The sequence below is a fragment of the Prionailurus bengalensis genome, chromosome A2 (genome assembly GCF_016509475.1).
Source record: "Prionailurus bengalensis isolate Pbe53 chromosome A2, Fcat_Pben_1.1_paternal_pri, whole genome shotgun sequence".
Classification (NCBI taxonomy): Eukaryota; Metazoa; Chordata; class Mammalia; order Carnivora; family Felidae; genus Prionailurus; species Prionailurus bengalensis.
In genome coordinates, this window is record NC_057348.1 from 18087237 (window position 1) to 18099614 (window position 12378).

Consider the following 12378-nt stretch of genomic DNA (forward strand, 5'->3'; position numbering starts at 1 on the left):
CCATGCTGAAGTCTTGAGAAAACAGCAGGACTATGCCCACGGTGGAGAGTAGAAGCTACTGGATGCCCTAGCCAGCCCGTGGTATGCACCAGCACTCCCCTTACCTGCATGCCACACACACGGACACCGATGACAGCAGATGTGCTCTGCTGGCACTTGCGGATCTGGTTGGCTGCCTTCTCCTCTGAAGCATCATCACCATGCTGGCGGGTACCCATCTTGAGGTCCAGGACACAAGGCACCTCATAGCGGGAAGTCAGATTTTCCAGTAAGATGAATTCTGAGTGGTTAAGGACAATCCTCCCTCTAAAGAAAAGGTGCTGCTGCATGGGGGCTTTGGCACTCCAGGGCACAATGCCTGCACACAGTGCCTCAGAAAAGCCCAGGTCCACAGAAGGCCCCATGAGTCCTGCTATCCCCCATGTAGGGAGCCCAAGGCTGACTAGAGGGCTAAAATCAAAGAACTGAATTCTTGTCAGGGAACTGGCATGAGGACCGCCTGCACCCGCACTCAACATAGGCCTGGGTGACACACATACAGCACTGCCACAACTCAACAAGGTATGGGAACAGGGTTTCACACTGTCCTAAGTTTCAAACAGAACATCAAATAAATAAATCCCATAACCTTCTATGTGAACTGGAAATATCTGCATAAACTCATGAAAAATTTTCTCTTTAAAATAAATGCGGGGGCACCTGGGTGGCTCAGTCAGTTGAGCATCCGACTTCGGTTCAGGTCATGATTGCACAGCTTGTGAGTTCGAGCCCTGCATCAGGCTCTGTGCTGACAGCTCAGAGCCTGGAGCCTGCTTCGGATTCTGTGTCTCCCTCTCTCTCTGCCCCTAACCCACTTGCATTGTCTCTCTCTCAAGGGTGAATAAACATTAAAAAAACTTTTTTTTAAATAAAATAAAAGTGTATTTCCCAGCTGTGTGGCACTGAAAAGGTCTAGAAACAATGACCAGATAGTTGTGTGAGCACCCTTAGTGTCCAGACCAGTTTTCCTAGGGCAGGGATTGGTGAACTATGGCTACTTGTTGTACAGCCTATGAACTAGAAATCGTTCTTAAAATTTTAAGTTGTCAAAAAATATGCATAATACTTCATGACACATGGAAAATTAAATGATATGCAAATCTTGGTGATCATAAACAGTTTCATTGGGGTATAGTCATGCTCATTCATTTACATGATTATCTATGACTACTTTCAAGCTACAGTGGCAGAGGTGTGGCAGCTTCAGCCTGTGAAGCCAGAAACATTTACTATCTGGCTCTCTACTGAGCAGGTTTGTAACTCCTGCCTCAGAGGAATGACTGAACTCACATCCAGAGTAGGAAATATACATGACCCTGGGCCATCTTTTCATACCAGAAAGTAAGAGAGTTGTCACAGACTACTATGATTGTGTCAGAAGGACTCGAGAGCCTATTTTAAAGTACGAAAAAAAATTTTTTTTAATGTTTATTTATTTTTGAAAGACAGAGAGAGACAGAGCATGAGTAGGGGAGGGGCAGAGAGAGAGGGAGACACAGAATCCAAAGCAGGCTCCAGGCTCTGAGCTGTCAGCACAGAGCCTGACGCGGGGGTTGAACTCTCCAGCCATGAGATCATGACCTGAGCTGAAGTTGGACGCTTACCAACTGAGCCACCCAGGTGCTTCTCAAGAGCCTATTTTAAAAGGCAAAACAAAACATGGAAGAATCTGTGCATCAGTAAAGATAAAACTGCAATGGACTAAAACCGCATCAAATATGTCTAAATTCACAGGTTCATAATAATGCTGAAAAACCCACTGGCATTTTGAATGGATGTTAAAAAACCCACCCATTATTCCAAATAATCAATAAATAATCTACCTTTCCTATATAAACTATACCTCAGTATAAGCATATAATTGATGAGAAAAAGTTTATCTTTACAGATTCCAGCTAAGAAGGAATGACAAAATTAGAAAAGTGCCTAATGAAAAAATGGATCTAAGGCAATAGCAACACAGGCAAGACAGACAAATACTGCACTTCCTGATGGCCACTACCATTTCCAAGGGATCCTAGCTCCCACCTACCCCAAAACTGAACCTAAATCTGACCAAGCCTCTAGATCAAATTATCAAAACCTAATGGAAACAAAGAGAAAAGAGTAACATGTAAAAGACCACAGGGATGTAATCAGTAAAATTCAGATGGTGGGAAAGTTTAGAAGACCTAGTTTCTTTGACAAGAAATTTCCAAGATGAAAAAATAAAAAGGGTATTTAAAAAGACTTAAACATTTCAACCAAAAATGTATGGACTTCACTTGGCTCTCCATTCAAACCAACCGTCAGTAAAAACATATTTATGAGACAATTAGGAAAATGTGGACACAAACTAGATTCTTGACAATAAGGCACTACTGTCCAGTTTTAAGGAGCTCACATCTTAAAAATACCCTTGTCTTGGGGCGCCTGGGTGGCTCAGTCAGTTAAGCGTCCAACCCCTGATCTTGGTTCAGGTCATCATCTCATAGTTCTTGAGTTTGAGCTCGCATCGGACTCTGAGCTGACAGTGTAGAGCCCGCTTGGGATCCTCTCTCTCCCTCTCTCTCTGCCCCTTCCCCACTTGTTCTCGTTTTCTAACTTAATTAAAAGAAACCCCCTATCTCTTAAAGATGCATGATGAGATGTGTATGGATGCAATGACACAGGAGACACTTCAGAAAGAGCTCGGTTGGGGGCACCTGGGTGGCTAGTCAGTTGAGTATTTGACTCTTAGTTTCAGCTCAGGTCATGATCTCATGGTTCATGGGTTCAAAACCCACACTGGGCTCCATGCTTACAGCACGGGGGCCTGCTTAGGATTTTCTCTTCCTTCCTTCCCTCCCTCTGGAAGAAAGGAAAAGAGGGGAGGGGAGACGACAGGAGAGGAGAGGAAGAAAGGGAAAGGGAGAAAGGAAAAGAGAAAGGGAAAGGGAGAAAGGGGGAAAGGGAAAAAGGGAAAGGGAGAAAGAAACAGCTCGGCTGGGGGATGCTGGGTATAAGAGACAGTCACGGCCCAAGACTGACATAAGTAGGTTAATCACCGAAACTGGGTGACTGGTACTTGTAAGTTCAAAGTATTATTCTATGTTTAATATGTGTAAAATTTTCCCTAGTAAAAAGTTAAAAAAAATAAAATAAAACATACTCAATTCTGAGGAACTACCCCCTCAAGATTAAAAAAAGAAAGAAGGGGCACCTGTGTTTCAGCTCAGGTCATGATCTCACGGTTCCTGGAATAGAGTCCTGTGCTAACAGCACAGAGCCTGCTTGGGAACTCTCTTTGCCCCTTCCCTGCTCATGCATGCACATACACTCACTCTCAAAATAAATAAACTTTAAAAACTTAATAAATTAATTAAATTAAAAAGAAATCACTAAGTAAAAAAAAAAAAAAAAGCTGGGGGGTGGGGGGGAAGCCCCATGCTTTATTCATGTGCCAGTCTGGTGAACCAGGATTGAAAGGTAAGCACCCACCTGCCACTCCCATTCTTGGCAGGAAGCACTATCTGGGGACTTCTGTAGGAGTCTGAAAACACAAACCAGCCCCTTGCACTCTAGGCTAAAGCCTCCCTGATGCAGGTTGGTCCCTCCATGAGGTGGCCCTCAACCGCCTCCCCACCACCTGTATTCCCAGACCAGCCCTTGTTCCTGAGGGAGTGGTATTTGCCTATGGTTACCACAAAGGGTGCCCTGGCACAACCATGACTAGAAAATAAACCCAACCTCTCTGAGCTCCTAGGATCTCACCTACCCTCCCCTATCCCCAAGGCAAAGATACCCTGTGAGCAAAGGATACTGTATTGGTTCCGATGTTTTGCATTCTCCTTCATTCTCTGTAACTGTTGCTGGTGACACTTCATGCTCCAGGGGTTATAGTGTTTAAGCTGGGAACTGACATTCCCCTTTTTCTCTACGCTGTAGTACAAGACTTCAGATTTCTTTAGCCACTCAAATTCTTCTTCTAACTTATGGCTGTAAAGAGACAAGGAGCCAATAAATCACAACATCTTATCAGAATTCAGGGCCAAAGAGGCATGAAGAAACTTTTGGAGTGATGGGAAGTTTGAGATCTTGATGTGGTGGTGGTTTTAGTGTACACATTTAACACTTCAAATGGATACATTTTATTCTAAGTGGATTATACCTCAAGAAAATTGACTTTGAAAAAATTAAAGGGCCAGATCACTGTTTTTTCTATAGAAAGAGAACCTAAGATGCAAGAACAGCCTCTGCCTCCACCACTGCACACCCCCCCCCCCCCCCAGCAGCCTTCACTGCCCTTTTTTTCTAGGCAGTACTGTCCCCTGGCTTCTGCTACATCCAAGTTCCCTGATTCCAAATGCTGGAGACTGGGAAAAGCTGAACTGAAATCCCATGGGAATAAGCCAACCTACTTAGCCACATTATAAACACTTCTCAATTTTTATATATTATTTATATTTTTACCAGTTCTGCCAAGAACCGGCTCTTGGAAGGCTCTGTGTCAGTGGATCCTACATTCCGGGGATGCCCAACTGACCATTTTGTCTCCCACCATCAATGAGCAACTTGAGGTGATGGGACAGTTCCTACCTTGGCCACTGCGACATCCCCAGGATGTAGCACAGGGCCTGGCACAGGGCAGCTGCAGGAGCAATGAGTGACTAACTCTTTTACAGCTGCCACTGTAGCTGTTTACCCAAAATGGCATGACCTAACCCAGAATCATTACAAAGAAGCTGCCACGTGGGAACTGGCCACTGAGTGACAAGGCACCATCGTTTGAGTCTCTAGCTCCAGACGACCGGACTATAACTAAGATCCCATGACACCTCCCCTCCCATAGAGTCCAGGGTTCCCCTCTCAGTTTATACCCACCTTTTCATCTTCTCCTCTTTCCGGTGCTGTCTCACCCAGTCCTTGGGGCTCTTTTCTGTCTCTAGGACGTGATGTTTTTTGTTTGTCCACCTCAGAAGCTTACTTTTTGGTTCACAGTCTGAATTGTCTACACTGTCCACAATTCCGTGGTCCCCTTTTAATGGATATGCTATTAAACACAAGTTCCTGTCTTCATCTTCTTCAAAGCGAACTGATACCACACCTGGAAGAGGGGTGAGGAGCAGAAAGAACTTTTAATTCCAAAGATGATGTGTTATAAATAACATGATTGTAACATTTGTTTTTTTCTTACCCTGTTCCTTAGTCTCTATGTTGCCAGAGGCCCCAAACTCATCTGCAAACCTAACAAATATCAAAACAGCTAGAAAAGATGACACCATACAAGACAAGCGATTAGGGAGCAAACATGGCCGAGAGTCTTCCTCTCTGATGCACTCAACAAGGCAAGAGCCAAAGAATTACAAGACACATTTTTCCATTATTGAAAATGTTTATTAAATTTTATGTAATTCTTCTAATCCTAAAAGAGACGTAAAAACATTTGCTCTTTATATCTTACGGGAATTTTTGATGCCCTAAACAGAAACTCCGGCGGCCTGAGACTTGCTTTAAAGCAGAGCCTGAACACTGGGAACAAAGGTTTGCCCTGAAGGGTAAGAAGGGTCCAAGGGTAAGGGAAGACTGGGCAAGCAAAACAAAATAATAAAGGAGCAAACAAAACAAACCACACAGCACAACAGACACCCTAGCAAAGGTTTCTTGCAGCACCCCCACACGGGTGGGCACCCCAAGCCTTTTGTCCTCAAACATATTACTTTATTGGTCTTTGCAGTCACAAAAGAACAAAATGAACACAAGGCAAATAAATAAGGTTGGGCCGGGAGCACAGACGCATGGTGGCCTTGAAAGCAGCTCTCCCCCTTGAGTCTCTAGAACCTGCCATGTGTAATTAGACAGTCTTTGAGGAGGGGGCTGTCAGGTGGGAGCGTTTCAGCAGGTGCCGACGAGCGCCTTACAACCGACTGGCTGAACACCTTTCCTCCCAAGCCTCTCTGGCCTGGGATCACTCAATTTGCTCAGTCCTTGCTGCCCGCCCGCTTGCTCGCTTGCTGCAGGGGAATGCGTGCTCAGAGAGAGATGACACTTCTGAGGTGGTCCCTGTCTTTGGGCGCAGAGGAGCAGAGGAGCCTGGGTAGGGAATTCAGGGGACCACGCTTCCCTGTGGCCACGGGGAAACAACCAGGGGGAAAGGGGGGACAAGGGTGGCCAGCTAACAAGGGGCCTTTGGCTTTGTCCTGGAAAAAACAACAGAGAAGGACCAAGTGAGGGCCTTCAACTCCCCCACCCCCAACCACAACACACATGCATATTCACAGAGTACAGAGAGGCGCCCAGTACATTCTGTCTTCAAAGAGCATGTTTCAACAGTCCCAGAAGAACCTAAGTTGTTCAAGAGTCTTTTGTACAACCAGGCAATGTAAATTTAATTTCCTTAATGGGTTCTTTGATTTACAAAATATCCCCCATTCCCAGGAAAGTCCACACCATGATGATGGCTAATGCTGTCCCCCCAAAAATGCATTATAAAAAGAAAGAGAGAGTCACCATATGTGAATCAAAGAGTTGCCATAACATTGCAATTTCAGGGACATTCCGTAATAGCAAAGGGTTTCAGCTAATCAGCACAGGCCTCCCACTCCTGCATTCCATCTGACTCAACCCTGCTCCCAGCCTACCTAATCACCAGGGCTTCTGGTTTCCTGGAGGACAAAAAGCAGGCGGCAAGCATTCTGGGAAAAATCCTCCCAAAGTCTTCCCCCGCTGTCTCCCATGGGCGGGGGTGGGGGGACTCCTATGGGGTACTGTGATCAAGAGATACCTGAACATAAAACACAACTACACTTCCACCAAAAATAAACTCAAAACAAATCCACAAAACAAAACAGAATTAAGCAATCTTACCAGGGCTTGCAAACTGAGGGTGTGAGGTGCTGGGCTGAGGGCCAAGAGGAGAAGGGAAAACACAGAGTGGGGAGGAAGGAGGGGAGGGCTCCCGGGATAGCTGCCCGCGCCTTCCCCGGCTGCGAAGTGCTGCCTTGCATCTCCTGGCCAGCGGAGACCCCTATGGCAGCGGGGGCTCACCTTTGTACTGGGGAGTGAATTTGCGCATCTCAGCTGGGAGGGTCTCGTAGAACTGGTGCTCCCTCGGAACCAGGGGCTTGCATAGGGTCGTCTCATTGAAGCGGAGCACGCATGAGTGCCCCCCGACCTGGTGGACAAAGGGCTCCAGCAGGACGCCCTTGGTGCGGGGCTCCACGTCCATGGCCCTGAAGGCTGGGCTCATCCTCCAGACGCAGGCGGCAGGAAGAAGGGGGAGGCGGCGGGGTCCAGCGGCCAGCGAGTCCTCCGTCCGTCGTCTGTCCGTGCGTCCGTCTGTCTCGCTTTGACTCCTCAGTCGCGCGGGCCAGGACGCTCTGCCGGAAGCAAAGAGAGACACTGGCATTGGAAGCGGCCTGGGAACCGCCTTAGAGCCCTAGCCTTCCTCCAGCGGAAAGACAAGCAGCCTGTGCTCTCGCCGGGCCCCACCCACACCGCCCACCCCGGCTCCGCCTTCTCCCGCCTTCTCCCGCAGAAACAAACAGCCAGAGCTCCCGCGGGGCGGGGCCAGATGCCGACAGGCAGCGACTGGCTCCAGGTGTACCCACACAGCCAGTGCCCTCCCACCAAGACAGCGGCGTTAGATGGGCGGGAAAAACGCAAAGCCACATAAGGTAAAGTCCCATTTCAAGCCTAATAATTCAGATTAAATCTTACCATTTTCTAATAAGATTAACTCCATGCATATATATTTTTAACTTTATTTTTTAGAGTAGTTTTAGGCCCACAGCAAAAATGAGAGGAAGATACACTGACTGCACACATAACCACCTGCTCCCACACATGTGTTGCCTTCCCCATTACCAATATCTCCCACCATAGTGGTACGTTTGTTACAAATGATGATGAACCCACATTGACACATCATCATAGTTTACATTAGGGTTCACTCTTAGTCGTTAATTGTACTTTTATAAAATGCAGTTAAAAGGAAAACCTGCTTAGTCACCATCTAGTAAGATCTACTCCCCCAGGGTGTCCACCCCCCACCCCCACCCCAAGGCCAAAGACAAGCCCCATTAACCTTATTAGCAGTGGAGCTTGGGCCTAGCTTTAATGATTAACGTCTGTATCTAAAAACAACTGATCAAGGCTGGCTAACTCCATTTAAAAAGATACACGGTGTTCTAGGTCACTGACTATTTTTATCAGTTCTATCCTGATCTCCAAAAGCTGGGGCACACCTTTAAACCAAAGCTGTGCTCCTACCCTAATCAGGGCTCTCATCCACTCTGAGGTTTAGGCCTTAGACCTGACTTTGCATCACTAAACACCCCAGATCTTAGCAAAGCAACCTCTACACAATTGTTAACCACTTCAAGGCATGTCAAGCTAGTTCTGTTTCCTGTCTATAATTTACAGACTACATGGTTGCTACTACCACTACTTAACAGCATTGTAGGCCATTTCATCAAACATACAGGGTTTTGTTTTTTTTTTTTTTACTTTTTTTTTCTTTTATGTTTATTTATTTCTGAGACAGAGAGAGACAGAGCATGAGAGGGGGAGGGGCAAAGGGAGAGGGAGACCCAGAATCGGAAGCAGGCTCCAGGCCTGACGTGGGGCTTGAACTCACAAACTGTGAGATCATGACCTGAGCCGAAGTCGGTCACTCAACTGACTGAGCCACCCAGGCGCCCCCATATAGGGTTTTTAATGGCAACTCTTCCAGTTTCCATTACCCCAGCTGACATGCTGGGTAAGAATAGGTCTGCTAAAGATGGGTCCACTGTCCTCTAAGGTGAGTAAAGCACCTATTAAATGTTGTTGGCTCATCACAGGAACTTACCTCATTTGGTCCTTGAGATACCTTCTGTGAGGAAGACACTATTCTCTCTGTTGCAAACAATGACACTGCTTTGGGGAGGTGAGGGAAGGGCCAGGGACAATAAGCTCCCAAATGAACCTCAATCTTTTGGATGCCGTCATAGGGCCACCTCTAGTGCCCAGGGTCTCTGGCATTAGTACCTTCATACAGTACTCCTACATCCATGGGACACTTAGCCTGTTGTGAGAGTGCCTTCACCATGTACTTATATTTTTTATTTTTTAAGTTTATTTACTATTTTGAGAGAGAGAGCGCGCACGTGCACGCAAAAGCGGGGGATGAGCAGAGAGAGAAGAGAGAGAATCCCAAGCAGGCTCCACACTGTTAACGCAGAGCCCCATATACGACTCAACCTCATGATCTGATCATGACCTGAGCCGAAGTCAAGAGTTGGATGTTCAACCGACTGAGCCACCCAGATGCGCCCCTATGTTTTATATTTATATTTGTATTATTTCCTATATATTTATAAAGTTCTCTTTAAGAGTTTCAACTGGTATTAATCTCTTTTTAGAGAGAACTGACTGTGGGTGCCAAATGCAAAGAGATGAAAATCAAAGGTCCTGATTCCTCTCCTGGCACCACCTTCTCAGCATCACAGAAGCCCTCAGGAGGGCAAGTGCTGGGAAGGGTTCTGTGACAATCAGTTCAAAGAATGAGTACATTCCAGACATTCCAGACTCTCTCCAGAAGGTGGAGCTCTGGTATACTTGGCCACACAAGCCCTTTCTCCAGGTTTACACAGACCAGTTCATAATAACCCACTGAAAAGACCTCAGGAGTACGAGCAATACCAAAGGAAAGCTACTGTACTGACTCACAGTCGGTCTGCCAGTAAGTACCCAAGCACGAACCAGGTACCATAATTATTAAATTGTTATTGCACAAGATGTTCCTCATGGTCCAGGCTTTAGAAACAATCCAAACCTTTCATACGAGTATAAACTGCTTTCGTTGTCAGTAATGCTAACACCAATGCAAATCCCTTTCCAACTCTGTCCAAGATTCCTTAACTTTATTCAATTAAATAGAAAAATATCTCTCTCCAGGCATCTTTTACCCACCTCCACACCAAAGCTCAAAAACAAAAGCCGGTCCTTCATAGCACTCTCTAGTATGGTGCAGGAGTGTGGCTAGAGGCCAAAAGGCCAGGTGAATGTCTCCATCTACTCCCAGGTCCTCAGTGTATTCATTAGCTGCTGGGTATGACATGGCACCTTGCCACCCTCCCTGCAGCACCCAACTCTGGCAGTCCGTAGGACATTGCTCACTGGAGAGTAATCATCATCTTGGGTAGAGATGCAAGAAAAATAAAGCCAACCCTTGCCTGAGGCAAGCTGATGACAGAGGAAACTGCCAAATGTGAGGTGATGTTAGGGAGACAAGTGATTATCCTGTAATGAGGTGAAGCCGGGTTCCAGTCCCACTTCCGCCACTCGACTGCTTAGAGAAAGACTCCAAGTCCCTGGCTCCCTCTGGGTTCCAGTTTTCTGGTTTCTAAAATGGAGAAGAGAGGCCTGAAGTAGATCTCTACTCTGTGGGTGGTGTAATGCAATTAGTGAATACTTGTTTGTTTTAATCATATAGAAAAAAAATAGGGGCACCTGGGTGGCTCAGTCAGTTAAGTGTCTGACTTCAACTCAGGTCATGATCTCATAGTTCATGAGTTTGAGTCCTGCATCGGGCTCTGCACTGAAGTGCGCAGGCTGCTTGGGATTCATTCATATTCTCTCTCTCTCTCTCTCTCTCTCTCTCTCTGCCTGCCTCTCCCCCACTCGCTCCTCTCTCCCTTTCTCTCTCAAAATAAATAAATAAACTTAAAAAACAGAAAGTATCATTGTATTGCACATAATAATGTAAGTCCTGTTTTGTGATTGTTTTATTTCAATTATGTTCAATCTCTCAATATGAACATATGTATGGCTTCACTGTACTACATATTTCTTACATTTGGGGTGCAGACAAAGAAGTGGAGCTTCCAGTCTAGCTTCCCTTATAGGCCCTATCTCTGTGGGAAATTGAAGAAATCAAACTTCCCAAGGATTACAGAGCAGCGTATTAGTGGCCTCAACCTGGCCAGAAGGAAGAAAAGTACCCAAAACACCTGCTTTTTCACCTGCTCTTTCTCTGTTCCACATGTGGTTTGAGCAGAGGGTTCTCTCAATGGTTTTTAAACATCCAAAGTCTAAGGCCCAGTTTCCCAAGAATCCTAGAGTATTAATGGTTACTGAGATGTCCATGCAATGTGTGGACCCTGTACCAAGGGGGGGGGGGGGGTGGAAAACAAAATACTGCCTTCAGATTTAGCATCTATTTTATTTTCCACATTGCCTCACATTGGCCCATGAACTCTGAACAGGTAAGGAAAACAACATAATTCATCCTAGGACAGGACACAGATTTCCTCCACAGTCCATCTCCCTAAATCTGTCAAACTGGTTGAAGAATTTACTGGAAACAACACCTTAATAATCTTAGCTTCTAAAATATTGCAAATAAAACAACTATGACTCATGAAAAGCCCTGAGCCGTTAGCTCACACATCTAGAATTTAGTTTAATGAGGCTACAAATGGAGTGTGCTGGGGCCACTTATTTGCCTCAAGAAAAGGCCCAGGGCTGGATAGTGATAGGGAATGTTGTGAGGCACACTAGCCTGATGGTGGAAAATCAACACTCACCATCTACACCTGCTCTCCCTGAGCCCCACAGCCGCCACCATACGGCATCTGCACATAACCCATGACTCCACCACCAGGGTCAGTCACTGAACTCTTAAACACTGCTGGTAGGAATGCAAAAAGGTAACAGCCGCTTCAGAAAACAGTTTGGCAGTTTCTTAAAAAGTTCAACATATACTTATTATATGACCCAACAATCCTACATATGCATATGCCTAAGATAAATTAAAACAAATGTCCACATAGGCTTATACATGAATGATCATAGAGGCACTATTTACAGCAGCCAAAAGGTGGAAACCCAAACATCCATCAAATGGGTGAATGAATAAACAAACTGTGGTATATCCATATAATGCAGTATTATTCAGTAATAAAAGTGAATGTACTGATACATGCAACAACAAAGATTCATCACAAAAACATCAGAAGTGAAAAAAAGCCAATTAGAAAAGACTATGTGCTATAAGATTCCATTTATACAAAATTCTAGAAAAAGCAGAACTATAGAAAGTAGATAGGCAGTTGCAGAAGTAGGAGAATAGGATTTACTGCAAAGGGGACCAAGAGAACTTTTAGGGGTAATGACAGTGTTTTAGCTATGACTGGGGCAGTAATTATATGACTGCATAAATTTGTCAAAACTCATAAAATTAGACTTAAAATTGATGAATCTTATTGTATATAATTTACACTTCAATAAAGGGATTAAATTTTTTCTTATACTTTTTAATTTACCAAATTTTCATAAGTATATATTATTTTAATAATCAGAAAAAAATTGTATTTAAAAAGATCATATTAGCTTTTA

General features: G+C 45.1%; 1 protein-coding gene across 5 annotated transcripts in view; it reads right to left on the minus strand.

Moving 5' to 3' along the window:
- Positions 1 to 12378, minus strand: part of IP6K2 (inositol hexakisphosphate kinase 2) — a 30440-nt gene that overhangs the window by 1126 nt on the left and 16936 nt on the right. For 4 of the 5 annotated variants that reach the window (XM_043587359.1, XM_043587358.1, XM_043587356.1 and 1 more), the window contains exons 2-5: positions 7045 to 7376; positions 4882 to 5104; positions 3821 to 3996; positions 105 to 280 (exon numbers count right to left, since the gene is read on the minus strand). In XM_043587359.1, coding sequence (XP_043443294.1) covers positions 105 to 280; positions 3821 to 3996; positions 4882 to 5104; positions 7045 to 7246 — 777 coding nt within the window. In that variant the 5' untranslated portion in view covers positions 7247 to 7376. The other variant, XM_043587357.1, reaches the window with a different exon arrangement.